This window comes from Physcomitrium patens, chromosome 8 (assembly GCF_059467195.1).
Source record: "Physcomitrium patens ecotype Gransden chromosome 8, ASM5946719v1, whole genome shotgun sequence".
In the NCBI taxonomy this organism is placed as follows: domain Eukaryota; kingdom Viridiplantae; phylum Streptophyta; class Bryopsida; order Funariales; family Funariaceae; genus Physcomitrium; species Physcomitrium patens.
In genome coordinates, this window is record NC_143417.1 from 1,537,573 (window position 1) to 1,558,421 (window position 20,849).

The window sequence follows — 20,849 nt, forward strand, 5'->3', positions numbered from 1 at the left end:
TCGGAGTCCTTTAGCGATTCTTACGCTCCCCTCTCGCTCTCTCGCTTCTCGTCCTCCCTCCGTCCACGTCTCCCTTCCCGACAGACTTCGTTCCCTTCCGTCGTCGTCGAGCTCGTCCGAGTCATGGGCCTGCTGGCAGGGGGATCGTATCCGGGAACTGTATACCTGCCACGTGGAGAGTTCCAATTGGTTTATTAAATAACGGGTCTTTAGGTTGCACCGAGAAAACATCATGGGCAAGGGTTGCTGCACTTATCACGGGTTTGGTTTTCGGGCAGGCGCCATCCTGCCCGTGGGCACGGGACATGGGGATCGTCACTGGTGATTCATAGCTACCCGAACGTCTGCCCGAATCTCCATCACATAGCCAAGTTGGAAACGCCTCCTGTGTCTCAAGCTTCTGTTGAGGGGTTCCCTTTCAAAAAACACAATAACTAATATTAGTTATGTGGTTTCAACAACATTGGGGAGTGGCTTTAACAATTTTATATATATATATATATATATATATACACATATAAGTTTCTAATCAAATTACCAAACATGAAAGAAATTTATTGAACACAAAATTGGGTGGATCTCTCCCCTGAATATGTAAAATTCAAAGAATTTAAAATTGGCATTTTGGTAAGTTTCTAATGCTATTTAAAATTAGAATTATTGTGTGTTCAAGGGTGATATTTCATGAAAAACACCTCATAGATTTTAGTTAAGTTGTATGGATAGATTATGTAAAATATAGGTGTTTGGATAAATGCTTTTGTGTTGCATGAGTTGAATATTGTTTACAACTGGGTTTGTGGTAATTGTGTGTCTGGTTATTGAAAATATGTCACTCTAAGTCTTTCTCGCTTTCTCCCAACCCAAAGAAGCCACAAAGAAAAAAGTTGATGTCTTTTTCAAAATCAGTGCAAATGAATGTATAGTAAGACATGTGAAATTTTTGATATCTTTCTAAAATGTGATAATGATAATGGAAAAGTAATGATGAGGGTATTTACCAGACAATTTATGGGGGTAAGGACAGAATATGATCAACTACATAATTTACAAACAACACGTCAGAATGAAATCCTTGTCATAGTTTTACTTTCATTCATTTATATATATATATATATATATATATATTCTTTCATAAATTTGTGATAAAAGAATGTTTTTTGAAATCAAGTTTCCAAAAAATAGGATATGATCCTGAGAACAGGTTATGATCAACTTGCAATTTCAAAAAAGTATAATGATTCATTTGAAGATTGGAGTTGTTGGTTACAACACATTGCTGTAAAATATCTAAACTATCAAAATCTGTCTTATCATGATATCAATGCAAAACACTTAATAAAAATATCAAATTTGAAAAAATATATTTATTCTTATTTTTATTTTAAATATGAATTATATACACATATTTTATGTATTAAAAGATAACAGAGTCGATCCATATGTATTCCAACAATAATAAATAAATAAATATATCTATATATATATATATATAGAAAAAACTAACTTATATAAATATAGAAAGACTCTGATGTTGGAGCTACCTCGCATGCGAGAAGGCGCAACACTGTGGCTTCATGCACAATAAATAGCACCGTGTCCACCCGCAAACCCCAGTCAACTGCTTGCAACACACACACACACAATTCTTTCAGTCAGCAATGTTCCGCGCTGCAATGCAGTGAAATCGTGTGTTTTATCGAATACAATACACACTGCTGTGTTCCGTTCTCAGCTTGGTGGTCTCTACTGTCGGATTCTCGGGTGCCGTTTTCCCCATTCTGAGCTCAATTGGTCGCTCTTTTCCACCGTGATTGAGTTTCCTACGTCTGGGTTTGTGTACATCTACAAGGTAACCATCATTGTCTTTGTAGATCAGTTCTCAACTTTCTCCTGCATTTGGTTTTTTGAGTGCTTTGCTGTCTCGACGAGCTAGAGTTTTCGGTGTTGTGCAGACGATGTCGATAGAGTTGTTCCGGCTCCCACAGTTTGATTCCTCGGTGGTTCTGTACGGAAAGATACGTGTAGCATCTTGATGAGTAGCAAGGATTGTCAAAGCCATTTCAACCCTGCATTACCGATACCGTTGCGGTGGATTCTGCTGCTGCTGCTGCTACCCATCCTGATGTCGGATCGAGGAAGTGCACGGGTGGACTGTTGCTGCCGCTTAGGCGTGCGTTTGCTTGTCTTGGCTTGAAACTTCTGCTTGTCAGTTTTCGAGTTTCTGTTGTGACTCTACAATAACCCACTTCTAGATGTGAGGTTTTGCGTTGAGAGTTGCAATTTTGTGCAGTGGCTACCAAAGATCAGTCAGAAGCTACACTGTACCGCTAATGGACTCTATGTGATGAAGGCTAAATAAAGTACATATTATTCTGTGTTTGTGTGAGATATAATTTATAAATGAATGGTTCCCTGAAGGATATGACATGGACGATAAAGAAGATTTGTGATTGGTCACAACTGAGGCTGTTGTTAATATGGATGTAGTTGCATTTATTGATGTAGTTATTTTTACTATTATCGGGGTGAGTGTTTCTGGCATGTTTAATGTAGAGAAAAGTAGGTATAACAAACAACAACAATCATAGTTGCATTCTTTTTATTTATTCAAAACTATACTTTATCGTTTCATGAATGCTTTTTGGTACTGCTAGTTACTTTAAAATTTTGTTGATGCTAGTATTGAGGCCTTCTTCTTTGGAAGTAATATATTATACTGAGTTATTGCTTTGTATTAATATACAATACAATGATGGACCACAATGGAACCAAGAATCAAACCAACATGTTTTAGTAATACCATACATAAACTTGATAAAAGTGTGAAAAAGAAAATACATACACAAGGCAAGAACAAAGAAAAACAGCATGAGTAAAAATAAATTCATGTGAATATAGAATGCAACATTAAAGGAACATAAAATGATACTATACAAATCTATTGTACAGATACATGTTTTAATACTATAATCAAATAAAATTTATAAATTTACTTTTATGTAAACCAATTTTTTACTTTAAAAATACTCTTATCTGCTTGCAAATTTATGAATATATATTTATATATATATATATACAAACACATTAAGCTACAATAAAATGATTATGATGAAAGTAGAAAAAAATTAATTTTGACTAAAATTACACTAAACTTTTATGGAATTATAGTCACATTAGGAATATCCTAAATAATATCCATTCAAAAATGATTGTAGTATTCTTTTGTGTTATTATTTAATTTTAATTTTAATTTATAATTTATTCTTTTTTAATATATAGATCCACGAAAACAAAATAATATCATAAAAGATAAATTAACTTTTCAATTTGTTATCAATATTATTTTATTTTTTATTTTTTAAATTTTAAAATCTATTGATTAAAAAAATATGCTTTAGAATTTAATTTTAATTTTTTTTATAAATAAAAAATTCTATTTTAATATCAAAATATAAAAAAATATGAATATATAATTAATAATTTTATAATGTGACAACAAATGATTCAAATTAAATAGTTTTTTATGATTTCATATTCTAATTTTTTTGTGCAAATAAGAATTATTAGTATATAAAATTCTATCACTTTGAATGTTATGATAAACCTTAATAAAAATGATAAAAATAAAAACAAAATCCTTAAAAGAAGAGCTACATTAAAAAAGTGTTTAAAATAATAATACTTTTTAAAGTTATCAATTGCTGAATTTTCTTAGTAAGTTTAACCTATTCTACCTATTTCGTAAAGGATTAAATAAAAATTGATTATTATATATTTTTAGCAACATAATTATCACATATCTTCTTTTACATATATTTTAAAAAATCACTTAAAAAATTATAAAACTATAAACTATGAAAGAAAAATATTAATTTGTAATATAAGATTATAATTTAATATAGAAAATAATTTAAATATATTAAAAACTAAAAGTAAAAACTTTAATTTTTAATTTGTATTAACTTAGGAATATAAATATCATATTATATTTAAAAACTAAGTTAAATTATTTAAAATTTAGTCTTATATTTTCATTAAACCTTGTTTAATTATCAATACTAATTACAATTCATAAGTTTTTTTTAAAAAATTTTAATCACCTTTTAATCATCTATTTTAGAAAAAACTATTTTTAATTTTTTTTTTATATATTTTTTTATTTCATTCAATTTTGTAACTTAATGATGGTTAGGAAATCGGTAGATCATTTTATAGACATGTTTTAAATTAAAGCAAAATAATTTGTGGCATTTTATATAAAAGTATGACCATGGTGATGCAAAACAAGAATAAAAGAATAAAAATGAATTCTAATTTGGAATACCTATAGCTAAAAGATGTTGATTTTTCTTATGACTAAATAAAAAAAATTATTTTGGTGTTTAAAACCAACATGGTCTTCATAATAAAAATCAACTTCCAACTACAATTTCAAACTGCTTTACTAATTATTTTAATATGCTATAATATGGTCAAATGATTTATAAATGAAAAACAAGTTATATATTTTTTAATTTATAACATATTATTAATCCTATATTCTATTGTACTAGTTATAAATAAATTACATTGATTAAAAAATTATATTTCAAATTTTCTTCTAATTTATTTTTGTATTTCTTAGCATATATAAGTCCATTTGTAAAACTCATAATACAATAATTATAAGAGAAAAATTGATATATATTTTTGTAACACACAAACTGTCTAGATGTTTCCTGTTGTAATGAAACACCTCACCACTATCTTCAATTGTTTTTACAACCTTCGCTTCAAGCTTCACCTTTACAAGCTGTTTCCATGACCAGAACTTGGACCCTGCAGCGTGGCCACTCTAATAAGCATGTGCCACAACAGAGCCTCGACATGTATTCTAGGTGTCTGTGCCTCAGCATGTTGAGATACATAAGACAAAGAGACGAACATATGCTCACATTCAGAAACCAAAAAAACGTGAGTGATACGGCTCAGTCTGTCGTGGTGAAGAGACTGGACCATTTGGATTATTAGTGTATTTGTATTGATTTCAAGCTGATGAGCACTGTCTTTCTAGTTTTCTGACTCGATTTTTGACCATTAGGTTGGGATCGTGGATTCTTCCTGGATTTGAGGTGGTTCAGAATCCTGGTTTAGAAAACCCAGCTTGGTGTTCCAGCTCTGTTGTATCTAGAAGTGGGCACAACTTGGATGTCTTTAGCTTGCAATGAATTCGATACTTCATGGTTGTACTTTGATCAGGAGGTTAATTTGAGCACCCCCATTCTACACTCGACGACCGTAATCCAGATCCGTTCTATGGTGAGCGTTTCCACTAAGGTCGAGGCGGATCGGGAAATTGTGTTGTATATCGCAAGGTGTTGAAACTGGCTGGGATGCTACATCTCACGCTGCATATGTTTTGCTGTGGAGCAGATTCAATCACGTTTTCACTTTGAGAACAGTCACATCGTATGTTCAAGTTTGTCACTGAATTCTCCATCACGTCACTCGCATGACCAGGCGAAACGGAACTGGTGCTCGAGCTCCACCTCACGGCAAGTCATTCAAAGCATCCGACAGTTGGTCTTGTTTGAAGACGTGGGATCTGGATTGATGTCCATGAAGATATTTGCGAAGAACCTGTCAAGATCGCCCGTATCTTAATAAAAAAAAGTTGGTGGCTTGTTATCCTTTCTTAGTTGTTGCCCTCTGGGTATACTTGGAGCAGAATTGTCCTGAATTCGATGGACCTTGAGAAGTTTATATTGGAATCGGCAATTGAGACACTGCAACTAGAAAAAAGTACGAAAAAGTAGAATGGCTGCAAAAAGTCAGAATGCCTACTTAAGAAAAGAGAACAAACTATAAGGAGGAGAAAATCACAACACGTGGAAACTAAAGATGAAGGTCTCATTGAGGTGCAAAAACATGTGGTAGATAGCCAAAACTCTATTTGCTACATTTCTAATTTTGATTGAAGAAGTACAACACACTAAGGTCAAGTTTTGATAGCTGAAAAATAAAGAACTAGAGATATTGAACAGTCAACAATGATCTTCTGGACACTATAGCTGAGCACGATGATCCAATTGATGCCTGAGTTGCATTACAAAGCAAATTCCTAGTAGGTGATGTTTTCTAAGTTTTGTTATTATCTACCAAACTGTATAGCATGATATTAGGAGAGCAAGGATGAGTAGAAGAATACTCTGGGAATGCTTGTGGCAACAAGAATTGCCTAACAGTTCTTAGACAACGAGTTGTTGACTTAACATTAGTTCAATAAATCCTCAAAAGATTATCTCAAAGCTTTGAAGGTCTAATCTAATCAATCTTTGCAGTTAATACACTACCAAAATTTATATCTATAACTTCCAAACTTCAAATAGAAACAAGCAACTTTGAGATGAAAAAGCACTATCAACTTAGTTCAATTCATTTAATGTTCAAGGAAGAAAAAGTAGATAATACTATAAAATAAGATAAAATAATTATAGAAGAAGGTTGCATATGTGTCAAAATAACTTTATAAAAAAAACTGGATTAAGTAATATACAATATTAAAGATCTTTAAGTTCCATTCGATTTTGATGCTACAAATGTAGAGTTTATAATCATATAGTTTGACATTGTGGAAAAAAATTTGCAAACCAACATGCAAAAGATGAAGAGATAAATAATATCAACCTTTTATCAAGAATTAATTTTAAAATTTAATATCCTTGAAAAATGAGAAAGATTAAAAATTTAGAAAATAGCAATGACAAGGACAATAAAGTAGCCTTTATTGAGATAACCAAATAATTTGAAACAAAACAAATTTGGACAAAACCAAAGTAAAAAGTAAACAAGAAAAAAAAATTAAAGGTACCAATTTCAGCAAACATTTATCAAGGACATAAATCTTAGAGAACTAAAAGATCAATATACACTTATATAACTCAAAAAAATTAAAGAATTATTCAAAGATAATATAATTTTAAATTAAATTGATAATTATTAACAATAAAAAGATAAGAAAGTCTTAAAACAAGATTAAGAATTAAAAAGACATTAATATGAGTAAAGAAGGCTTTACTCTTGCTTCTATATATACTATTTAATTGGAAGGTATATGGTGATGTTATATAGGGCCTCCAATACATGTATAATTTGTAAGACACGTGTCTTAACTTGCAATGCTTATTTCTTATACATACGCCATATTGTAATCTTATACCACAAGCTATCCATATATGTAATACATGGCTAACTTTTTGGCCAAATTTCTAACTTACCAATCAATTATAAATATGTATAAAATCAAAAATGTATCTATGAAGCTTTTAAAAAGCTTTGCCACAAGATAATATTAAATCTACTTATATTTATTTTCTACCTATTTTTTTATCTATATATATATATATATATATATATATATATATATATATATATATAATATTACCTTCTTATTTATGAACAAATTCTATGACGAGCAATCATCATATGTTAAAGTTTTTAAGATATAACAAATTGTGTTTGTTACATATTCTAATCTTTCTTCTTTTTGAAGGTAGTTGATAGGTCCTCTCAACCATCAATAATATCCCATACCAATATAGAAAGACTATTTTGTTATTTGATCATTATTGAGACCTTTATAACTCTCTTCAAATAAAACATTTGGAACTCTCTTGGAAGTTATTTCTACTTTTAATAAAATCACCAAATATTTGAAGTCTTTTCCAAAGTTGTGATACCAAACATATTGTATTTTGCTATTTATTTTAGGTAGAACATATCATTTTTGAATTTTTTATTTCTTTTATGTCAGCTTGAAGATTATGACAATTACAATATCTTATTTGATAAGTCAACAAATAATAGATCTTAAGTTGAATTTGTTATTATTTGGTTTTTTATCTCTTTAATACTACAAATATATAAAAACTACAAATAAGAATAGAAAGTAGAATTTAATATTTTATAGATCTTATTTTTTTTATAACAAAGATTTTTTTATTTTTTATCTTTTTTTTCATAAATATTGTCAATAATAAATATCAATATTTTTTTGCTATATTTGTGGCAATATTAGTAAATGCACATAGGAGCTTACCAAATGTAGCAAAAAAAAAAAAATTGACAAGCTCCCATGTGCATTTACTAATATCACATCCATAGCAATAAACACAATATTTCAATCTATTTGGCCTTCAATTTAAGACTTTTTTGACTTCATTTCTTTATTATTTTTTTACTTCTATAAAAAAAGATGGCATTTATCTACTTCATGAGATATTCATTATCATATAATATTTAAAAATAGATATTATCAAGGATATAATTTTTTAAAAAAAAATCTCAATACATTCTTATGTCATTCAAAAAGACTAAGAAATCACTCAAAGATGGTAATATATTGAATTAGAATGGCCATAATAAAAGACAAAAAGACTAAAAAGTCTTGAAATAAGACTAAGGACTAAAAAGGCATTGAAAAGAGTAAAAAAGGCTTCATTCTTGCTTCCATATATATTTTGTAATTAAGAACTACGTGGCAATATTCTATAAGAACTTCAATATATGTTGACTTTACTAGACATATGATTTAACTTACAAAACAAGTTATTTATATATACGCCATAGAGTTAGTTTGTTCTATAAGCTAGTAATATATGTATCACATGGCTAACTTGCTGACTATGTTTTTAGTCTACCAATTAATTACAAATATATGTAAAATCAAATCAACATCTATGAAGCTTCTAGAAAGCTAATCTAGAAGATATTATGAAATTAATTTATTTTTATTTACTTCTATTTAATCATATAGATAATTATTAGAATAAATAAATATATATATATCCGTGGCATTACCCTCCTTTCTAGGGATGAGTTCCATAATGAAAAATCATCATATATTGAAGAAATTCAAGATGCTATAAATCATATTTACCACATACCTTAATCTTTGTTCTCTTTGAAGATGGTTGGTAGGACCTCTTAGTTATTGATAGTGTCTCATACCAGAGCAAGAAGACCATTCTATTATTTTATTATTATTGAGGCTTTTATAAAAAAATTTAAATAAATATTTAAAATATTATTAGAAATCATTTCAACCTCTAATAAAATCACCAAATATTATGGATCTCTTTCAAGATCATGATATCAAACATGTTGTATTTTGCCATCTATTCAAAGATATACATATTATTCTTAAAGATCTTCATCTTGATTATATCATCTTCAAGGTTGTGACAATTATAATGTCTTGTATCATAAATATATATCTACTGTAATTATTATTTAGGTAATATGAATAAGTTATTTAGGTAATATCTTCTTGAGAAGCTTTCTAGTGGCTTTTCAGATGATGTTTTGACTTTATGAGTGTTTATAATTTATTGATAGATTAATTTTTTTGTTAAGAAGCTAACTTAGTACCACATGTATTGGTAGCTTATAAAACAAGCTAATTATATGGTGTCTATATACAAAACTTGCCTTAGAAATTAAGATATATGTCATGCAAAGTCAACACATTTTTGGAAGTCCTATAGAATGTTGCCACATAGATCTTAGATAGATAGTATATATAGAGATAAGAATGAAGCCTTCTTCACTCTTATTAACTCCATTTTTACTTTTAATCTATTTTTAAGAGGCTCTAATTTTTTTGTCTTTTAGCAATAGTCATTCTAGTTTTTTTTTTTTTTTTTTTTTTTTTTTTTTTTTTTTAATATATACTTCTCTATTTCTATTTTTTCATATTTATTTAAAAAAGTCTCACTTATTTATTTGCTTTCATTAAGTTCTTATTCTTAATATCTCATCTGATAACTCAATAAATGATAACTCAATAAATGATAACTCTTGAGTTGAATCTATTAGTTGTTGGTTTTCTATTTTTTTAATGCTACAAATATACAAAAGCTACAAACAAGGATAGAAAGTAGAATGCTATCTTTTTTATAACTTATTTTTTTTTATAGCAAAAATTTGCTATTCTTTATTTTGATTTTAATGGATGTTATCAATAAAAAGTCTTAACCTTCTTTATTGTATTTAAAAGATTCTTTGGTGCTTTCCATGTATATTTATTAATATTATATTTATACCAATGAATAAATTATTTGAATCTATTTTGGTATTGCCTTGTATTTAAGACTTCTTCTATCTTAAACTCTTCATTATTATCTACTTCTATAAGAATAGGTGGCATTTCTCTTCTTGTTGAGATATTTGTTGTCTTATATGGCTCAAAAAAAAACTTGTGAAATATGGAATGAATCTTTATAGACTTTGATAGATATAATTAATAAGCAACATAATTGACTTGTTGACAAATAGGAAAAGATTCAAATCTATGATAGTCCAACTTGTCACAATGATGAATAGTCTTGATATTGCAACAAAGTAATCATATATTTTTATCTACATTAAATTGTGGTTATTTCTTATAATAGGCATATGCATTCATCTTTTGTTTTTTTTGAGCTTCCTTTAATTGTGCTTTCATTGTTATATATAACTTTGACAAAAAATTTGCCAAATCTTTTGCTACAAAATTATCAACTTTTAAAAAGTCAAAAATATCAAATTATAGATAATAATCATAATTGGCAAAGAAAGATATTTGTCGAGTAGAAAAATGTACTGAGTTATTATGTTTAAATTCTATAAATGGAAAAAAAGTTGTCAAATCATCTTAATGATAGTTGATGGTACACCTCAAATACTGCTCCAAAACTTGATTTATCCATTCTATTTGCCCATTAGTTTTAAGATCAAAAGTCAAAGAAAGCTTTATATCTATTTTTTATAAATCTTAAAAAGGATTTTCTAAAATCTTGATACAAATTGACTTTTCTTATTTTATATAATATCTTTGAATAATTAATAATAATACAAACTTGAGACTAGAAGATTTGTAATAAAATCTATAAAAACAGAAGTCTATAGTTGTTCCAAAATAGGTAATAATTGAAGAAGTCCACAAGATTAATGACAAGGAGTTTTTGATGTTGAACAAATATCACATGATTATAAAATGTCTTTAACTACCTTTCACATTTGAAGCCACCAAAAATCTCTTGATATTAACTCCAAAGTCTTATTGCATCCAAAATCTTTGGTTATTGAAAAGTTATGACAAGCTTGAAAAATATGTAATTATGCTTTGCCTTCTAGAATATATAATTGTCTTTTGAAATGGAATAGATTATTCTTGAATTCAAATTTTGAAGTATAATGAGCTTTAGAAGAATTATTCTTGATATCATGAATAAGAGGATTAAAAAACATACATGATTGAATTTTCTTGATATAAGTTGAATCAATAATCAATATTGATTTTTTTTTCTTGAAGATGAAAACACTCTTGCTTCAAGAGAATCATTCTTTGTTGATCAAAAGTTGCATCTTCTTCTATTGGTATAAGATAAAAATATCTAGAAAAGACGTTTAATAAACCTTTTTACTTTTTAGATCAATAAGTGATCTTAAAATAAAATCTTAATAAAGACATATTTCAATAGGCTTGGCAATGAAGCAAAATATATGCCAACATGAAATACTTGAGGTTCTTTTGATTTGTATATAGAGTGACTAGACTCAAGGCCCTTTCTAAATAATAATGCTATTCTTAAAATGAATCTCCAATTATAAAAAGTTCTTTGTTATGGATTTCATAATTAATCTTGGCTACTAAAAATTTCTTAGAATGAAAAGCTATTGAGAAAAGCTTGTCATTTGATCTAATTTGTGACAAAGGAGTAGCCATAACAAAGCTTGATGCGTCTATTTCTATGAAAAATGTCTTAAAAAATTCAACATGATATAAAATTAGTGTAAAAATAAATTTTGTCTTCAAGGCTTCAAAACATGCTTTAGATTCTTTTTTCCACTCAAATTTATCTTTACATGTTAGGTGTGTAAGAAAAACTACAACTTAAAAAATGTTCTTGATAAAGATTCTATAATAATCAATAAATTTCAAAAAGCATTGCACATCTCTTATTATTTTTTGAATCTATAATAGTCTAAACCTTCTTTGGATCCATCATTAGATCTTTGTTGGAAATGATATATCCTAAGAAGTCAACTCAAGTAATGTAGAATATATACTTTTCCATCTTGGCATATAATCTTGCATCTCTAAGTTTTTGTAATATATGAAAAACATGAATTTTATGTTCTTTTCTATTCTTAGAGTAGATAAGAATATCATCTAAATAATAGATAGTAAAATCATCAAGAAATTTACAAAAAATACCATTTACAAGATGTTGAAAACCAGTTGGTATATTTGTGAGTTCCAAAGGCATGACATTATATTCAAAATATCTATACTTAGTTTAAAAAGAAATCTTCCATTCATCTCTTTCTTTGATGCATACCAAATTATATACTTCTAGTAGATCTATTTTTGTATAAATCTTTCCTTGATTAAATTAATTAAAAGTCATGAAATTAAACATAGATGATACCTATTCTTGATGGTGATTTTATTAAATCCTCGATAGTCTATGCACATCTATAGAGATCCATAATTTTTTTCATAAATAAGATAGAAGCTTCTATTGGAGATTTTAAATGGCATATGAAGTTTTTACCTAAGTTCTCTTCAATTACTCTTTTAATATTGCCAACTCATTTTGTAATAAGCTGTAGATCAATCTGAATGGTGGTTGAGCTTCTTCTTGTACATCAATTGAAAAATTATAAATTTGATGCTCTAAAAAAATATCAGCATTTGTTTTTCAAAAATATCATAGAAATCTTGATATTTGCTAAGAATACCACTTGACATCTTTCTACTATAAAAAATGGATGTTGTATATATAACAAAAGATGATCCTTCTTTTGTGGCATATATAAAAGCTCTTGCACCTACTTATAAAGATTTGGATGTATCAAACTTATATATTTTTATTTAACTAATGGAAATTTGAATTAAACTATGAAAAAAATTAAGATTATAAGAAATCTAATCTATTTGACGGTTATATTTTTTTAACCATGATAATTTTAAAATAACTAGGTTGAAGAAAGATCTTATTATATTTAATATTATCATACTATTATGATCTTTAATTACTATATCTAAAAGAATAGTCTTATAGAAAATATCTTTAGAAGACAATAAATAACTATCTATACTTCTACATGTATAGATTTAGTTTTCTTGACTAAAAATATTTTATATTTTTTCACAAAGTCTTTGTTTATAAAACAAATTGACACTCTTGAATCTAATAATGTAAAAAATTTGTGTTTTTTTAGATCCTAAATATACATCTATTATAAAAAAAGGTGAAGGATTTGAAAAGAGAATAGAATCTTATTAGACGTTGCTTATGATTCTAGTTGCTTAGTTCCTATTGTAATTGGAGAAACTCATTTTTTGAAATATTGTCTTCTTTAGAAATCATGTTCTTTATTTTGTGATTGCATTGCTTCTTTAAATAATATTGAAAATTATGCTTATCTTTTCTATAATATAAGCATAAATCTTCTTAACAACATTGATTCTTTTTCTTCTTTGTGATGAGTTTAAAATGTATCGTATCAATTTGCATTGGTTTTGGCATTAATGACTAAGTTTTTGAAAATTTGATAGTTTTCATCATTACTTATTCTTCTTCAGTCAAGTCTTTATTCTTAATACCTTTTAAATAATTAATTATCTCATGCAATGGCTTAAGCAATGAATTGTTTCAAAGATTTTACTTTTGATATTGTTAATAAAAAATATTTAATATTATCCTTTAAATCAAATAAAAATTGATTCGTAAGGACTTTATCATTTTAATCTATATTACAAATAAGGTTTTGGAATTTAGTAGCATATATGGTCATTGAGTGTGATCCTTGTTGTAAAGATAAGAGCTTGGTCTTTGCTACTTTTTCTTGATTATTTTTTGTGAATGTAATTGTAAACACTTTTGAGAATAAATTTAAATTATAAAGAAGTTAAAAATCCTTTTCTATTAAAGATACAAACCAAGAGAGAGTACTTTCACATAAAAGTACATCTATGAATCCAACTTGAGTAAATCCATCAAAGTATTGGAAGAAATTCAATCTTAGATAGAGCTTGAATAGTTGTAGAAATCCTTGAAATTTTGATCTTGTTCTATCAAACTTCTTAAGTATACTAATCCTTATTCCTATTATACTTGTAGAAATAGAAATTCTTGAATTTGGTTGTGAAATCAATTTACTTATTTCTTTCTATTACATAACTTTTTGACAGACTTTAAACTTCTTTTATAGGCATATGATTAGTATTTCTTTAATTGGCAGTGGTGATGTATAAAATTTCTATCCTAAAAATATTGATAAATTAATAAAAAAATTTAATAGTTATAAATCTATTTTTATTTTTTCCAAGTGTAGCATCCATGATTTTTTCTTTGATTTCAAATAATTTAACAAATCTACAAGCCAAATAAGAAGATAATAATCTATAACTTCTAATATCAAATAAAAATTTCTATAATAAGAAATTATCTACTTTCTTTAAAGAAAAAATTAGTATTAAAAAACTAAATAATTTATTCAATGCTAAGTAATTTGTAACCTTCAAAATACAACAATAGAAGTAGAATAGTCTACTTACTTCTAAAATAAGATAAGAACAATGAATTAGTATTCTTATCAAATTATCAAAGATATGAATCTCAAAAAAAAAAATCAATATACTCTTTTGTCACTCAAAAAGACTAGAATATTATTCAAAGATGGTAATATATTAAATTAAAATGGCTATTGTCAAAGACAAAAAAACTAGAAAGTCTTGAAATAAAACTAAAGACTAAAAAGGCATTGACAAGAGTGAAAAAAACTTCACTCTCGCTTCTATATATACTCTTTAATTAGGAGCTATGTGGCAATATTCTACAAGACTTTCAATATATTATTGTACTATATAAAGCCTTGCTTGAGAATGCACTGAGCACTTGGCTATAGAAAGTAGAAGGAAAATTGCAATAATAAGATTTTAATATTAATAAAATCTTAAATAATTCCAATTAAATCTTAATAATATTAATTAGCTTTAATTAAATTCAAAAAAATCTTAAATAAATTATGAAAGAAGCATGAAGAAATCCTAAAGAAATTCAAAGGGAGTATTATAATAAAATCTTAAATATATCTTAAATAAATTTCAATTAAATTTTAATTTAATCTTAATTAAAATTCTTATAGTTCTTAATTAAAATTTAAGTCAAATCTTAATAAATCCTAAATAAATTCTAAATCCTAATCAAATCCTAAATCTTAACCAAATCTTAGTTAAATTAATTTAATCCTAAGATAATTTAGAATCTCAATATCTATTAATTATTGCATTGATCTTATTTAAGATTTTACATACCTTTTAACAACTAAGTTGGCAATAAGTACATAAAATTTTAAAATGATCAAACTTACCAATTAGAAGATTAATTCTAAATTCTACTCGAGTGTTGGTCGGCCTCCTACTTCAATCTGAATATTAAAATTTTAGAGCCAATATTTCTTTTTTAAACTATTGAATTACTTCTAAAATTCACTTAAATTATTAAAAATCAAGTATGATCTTTATAAAAAAAAATCACTTCAATCTAATTAATAGATTGCTAAAGTTCTTAAAAATACTTACTAATCCTGAAACTTCAATATTTGAGATCTCAACCTACAAAAACCTTTACACACTTCAATCTAAGCATTTGAATGATTCAAAGTTTTTACACATTTATAATTAATACACCAAAATTTTTTCCTAAATTTATCCATATATATATATATATATATATATATATCATAGAACTCAAAAAACTTTCAAATATATAAACATAGTTTTATTTTTTAAAATTCTAAACCAACCAAGAACATCACTAGTTTTAAAAATCTCCCAAAAACTAAATATTAATTTGATTGACATAAAATCAATACTTTAAAATCTCTTTGCAAGTCTACTCTCAAATCCTATTCTTCAATCTACCAAAGAACTTTTGAGTCACCATAGATGTACAATTTTGTGCCTTGGAGTTTGATTTTAATTGAGATTGACATCTGATCTTCTTTGGATATCACTATTTAGTAATTTGAAGTAATTTTTACATAAATCTATTTTTAATTTTTAAAAAATATATTTATATTAATTACTTATTTTATTTATTTTGATTTGAGGCATTTATACTCTTAAAAAGAAAATAGAATCCTCTTCTCTAAAAAAAAAAATTAATATTAAACCTTTTATTACCTTCCTATCATTTATCTTTATTTTTCTACTACATCTTTCTATAAGGCTCTTCTATAACAACATCCATGTTTTTATTTTTTACCATATAGTCATATTATTATACAATAACGTATTGACTTTGCTTATCACATGACTTAACTTGTAAGAGAAGTTATCTTTATATATGCCACATAGTTAACTTGTTCCATAAGCTACTAACATGTGTGTCACGTGGCTAACTTGTTGATTAGAGATCTAGCATATCAATTAACTATAAATACATACAAAATCAAAGAAACATCTAGGAATCTTCTAAAAAACTACTCTAAAAGATATTATGAAATTAATCTACTTTTATCTACTTCTACTTAATCATATAGATAGTTATTGGAATAAACATGTATGTTTGTTGTCAAGAAAGCAAGCCTCTTTAGGAAAATATAGGATCTTTGATTGCAAGTGGATTCTAAAAAGCATAATATTATTTAATTAAACTCAAATATAAAAAAAATATCCAAAGGCTATAAACAAAATTTAAATTAATTTGTTTTTTATGACAAGATGCATCTAATTTCTAATTCTAATTTTAAATCCAAACTTCTTTTTATTAAAATATTTATAATTTACTTATTACTAATCTAATTTAAGAAAAATTTAGCTCATTGAATTTAATTCAAGTTACAAACTTTAAAATTTTAAATTCAATAAATTATTTTAAAAAAAATGAAAGCCAAAGAAAGGAAAGAAAGTTGAGTGCTTGTTGTAGTTGCAATCTTGAAAATCCTTATCTAAAAATTAGCTTAGATATCATTCAATAAAATTCTTCTTTTTGTGTGCTAAGACTTATTAGAAAGCTAACAATGAGATCTATTTTTTTTTCAAAATCTTAATACAAAAAGATAAAAATCTAAAAAATGGCATAAAAACCTCAAATTGGTTTTTAATCTTATTCTTTAAAAATTCTAGTCACCTTCTATCTTCAAATTTACATGTATTTCTCTTATCACAACTCTTCTTTTTGTATGCTAAGGTTCATTATAGAGTTAGATATCTATCCTAAAAGATAATATCTTCAAAATTTAAATAATCTATTTAAAGTAATAATTTTATATTCTAAAATCCATTCAAATTTATAATTATATTAGTATGAGGATAAATTTCTCTCTTTTCAAATTACAAGATGGCTTCAATTAAAAAAAAATTATAATTGATAGTATGAAGTGAGAGTAGCAAGAATAAGAAAAAAAGAAGAATCATACAAAACAAGTGAAACAAATGTAATCAAGCAATTATATACTACAAAACTACTGAAAAATTATTTATTAGATTTTTATCCAATAAAAAATAAAAATAAAAATAAAAATATATATAAAGATGAATAATTCTTTTATCTTTTCAATGATATAAGAAATATGTAAATCAAAGTTACTATGAATAAGTTATGATAGATTAAAAATAGAAGGTAAATAATAAAAAAATTAAGTGAATAGTTTTTACCTCAAAGATAACTTATTTTAAGAGATCAAGATTTCAAGCGTCACCAAGGCTCAGAACTAGTATGTATCAGTTGTGAAGAGAGGCCACAAGGCCTTAGTCTTATCTTCCTACTTATATCCAAGGTACTACAATCCATATAGGACTTGTACACCTCCTTTCCTACAAAGATTAGACTAGCTTCTGGACGTCCTATTTTTTAATAATAAAACTCTTTTTTTACATTTTTGACTATAGCATAGTATTTAAAAATATCAAATTAGTCTGAAAACCTTGTATGGCCTTCAGAACTTGTTTCATTTCTTCATAATTGCCCCCAAGGTCGTAAAACTCTATTTTACCAAGGTCTTAAAATCTACTATAAAAATTCTTAAAGAATTCTAATTAAAATTTTAAAAATCATATAATATTTTTATAATAATAATTTCTATTTAAATATATATTTTCCTATCTTGACGATATTTTATAGTAATAAAATCAATTCATATCTACTAAAAATCCTATTTTCTATATAATTAACTAAAAAGATATGAAGTTCTCTTCATACTTTTTTTAACTACTAGGTAAATATTGATAGAATTTTTATAAGTAATAAATATAGATAGGAGTCCAATGAAGATATTAGTGTCAATAAATTATCCTTAATATTTAACAATAAAAAAATACTAAACTAACTAAGATAATTGACTCCAAGATTTACAAAGATTCTATTTTATGGCTTTTCTTTTAATAAATATTTTGTAACTTATAAATACTTCTAAATTATAATAAATAATTAAATAGTAAAAAAGACTCTCTAACCTTAATATTTATATAATAAAATAATTTAAAACTATATTTTTAATCAATCCACCAATTAAGATGCATTGGTGGAATTCACAATTAGCATTATATTCCTCCCTTTCTACAAGTAAAACTAATTACCTTCTAAATATCTTTGATGCACTTAAATTAAATGCATTACAACACTCATCTCTTTCAAATGTGTACATTTTGTAGTATGTGCCAAAGAATTAGACCACAATACCTTTGTAATCAAAATCAAAGTCATTGTGAGCCATATCACTTTTGAATTATTCATTAAAATATTGAGACTCAAAAGCCTCAAAATCTTTCATATAATTTATTCCATCTTGTTGCTTGAAGACTTTAATTTGCTTTTTTACAATCCTAATCTTCAATAGTGTCCTATCTAATTTTCAAAGAGAATAAGTTAAACTATCATGCACTTTAACCATACATAGGATCCAAACCAATGTCTTGACAACTTATAAAGAATAGAATATTGGTACATCAAACTACTATCATAAATCAAAATCCAATCACCTTCTTAAATTGGCTTAGGCATTAATCAACAAGTTTTATTAAACTTCTTTTTGTTATTCAACCTTGCTACTTTAAAGCTTTTTATAGCAGCTTGATGATCCTTAAACAATTATTTTGATTAGTGAATTCAAAGCTCTAATAATCTCTCTTTAGTAATGCTATCTTTTTAAGACAAAAACAACCAAGAAGAAATAGACTTTTTTATAGGTATTAAAGGCTTTTGTCCCAACATCAATTCTATTGGCATATAGATAGTAATTATGTTATAATTAATTCTATTTATCTATAAAATAAATGACAAAAGCCTAGGCCACAACCTTGATTGAATCCTATATGCCTTAATGAAAGCTTAAATGATTGGAAGGCATCTCCTTATATTCTTATCATTGACATTGGAATTACAAGATGTGATTAATTTCAATTGCACTCTATATCTTATAAAGAAGTCATGTGCTTCTATTGCATCAAGCTCATTTTGGTCTACTCTCATCCACTCAATGCTCCCATAGAAACATATAATAACTTTTAAAATAAACCAACATACCACTTCTAAAGCCTTTGACCTCAATGCCTTTCCTTATACATAATTGGAAAATTGATCTCTTATCAAAATTAAATATTTTATATCTCAAAGCTCCATTGGCATAGCAACCAAATCAATCATCCATTGAAAATGAATGGTAAGTAGATATATAAGGCATAAATCATCTCTGTACCTCATTTTGGATTATAATTGGCACTCTTTGCAAGAACTTACAAACTCTTTTACATTCTTATATAAGTCCTATCAATAGTGCTCTTTAATTTTGATATAGGTAGCCCAAATTCTTCTATGCTCACTCCATAATGTATCATGAAACTCACCTAATATCTTGTATTTGGTCTTGAAATCATCTACTACTTTCAATGATACACCATCTCTCCTCTTTGGCTTCTTCTAAAAGAATTTATCAAGTAAAAGATAGTTATAGGATTTGTACCTAATATCTTTAAAGGTCTTATATAACCAATCATCTTATCTCTTCATTGTGCTCAAATACAAGCCAATGTATTTCAACCTCCCTTCATACACATCAATTTTGAAGGATAGAACCTCATCACCTTAGTGTCTTCTATTTGTAGTAAATGTAAAATCTTAGATTAAGTCTCCATCTTCTTTTTATGCAATCATTTTTTTTTCTTTGAATATCTAGGCCTAGACAACATATCCACCACCAAGTTTTTTTTTCCATGATGTATATTAAAATAAAATTTAAAGTCTTAATAAAAGAAATCTATCTAAGCATAGCAATATTTGGTATAGTACAATTATAAAATATTCTAAGAAAAAGCAAGAAATAGATCTCTAATACTACATGAGTACCTATTAAATAATTCTTTTTAGCTTTCAATATGATAAGTTCACTCCAAAGCTCTCTTTTTACTTATGAAAAAGCTCAAACCTAATTGTAAATCAATTATCTTTCTTATCATCTTCTCCAATAGTCCACCTACTAGCTATAGAATTTGTATCAACTATCACTATTACTAATCTTTTGTAATTCTAATCTACTTGCTTTAATACTAGTAATGATTTTAAAACCACCTTTAATTCATATATTGCTAATTCTTGCTTCTTATTCCATGTATTTTTTTTTCAATAACTAATATAAAGGCTTTGCAATATGAACATAATAGAAAATCTATATATAATAAAATATATAAGTATGTAAAAATCTTCTTACCTTAGTGGTGCTCTTATATGACTTCATCCTTGCTATAAGATCTATCTTATTCAGATTTGATAATCTTCTATAGCTTTTGCATAAATATCCAACAATCATAATTTCTT

At 26.5% G+C, this 20,849-nt stretch overlaps 1 protein-coding gene across 1 annotated transcript; it reads left to right on the forward strand.

Annotated features, from left to right (window-relative positions):
- The first annotated feature begins 305 nt into the window (after positions 1-305).
- LOC149988417 (uncharacterized) lies at positions 306-2,387 on the forward strand. The gene is made up of 3 exons (XM_090252783.1): positions 306-321; positions 1,593-1,852; positions 1,956-2,387. Exons 1-3 carry the CDS (start codon positions 306-308, stop codon positions 2,034-2,036), a joined length of 357 nt encoding a protein of 118 aa, XP_090108909.1. The 3' UTR covers positions 2,037-2,387.
- The last annotated feature ends 18,462 nt before the right edge of the window (positions 2,388-20,849 follow it).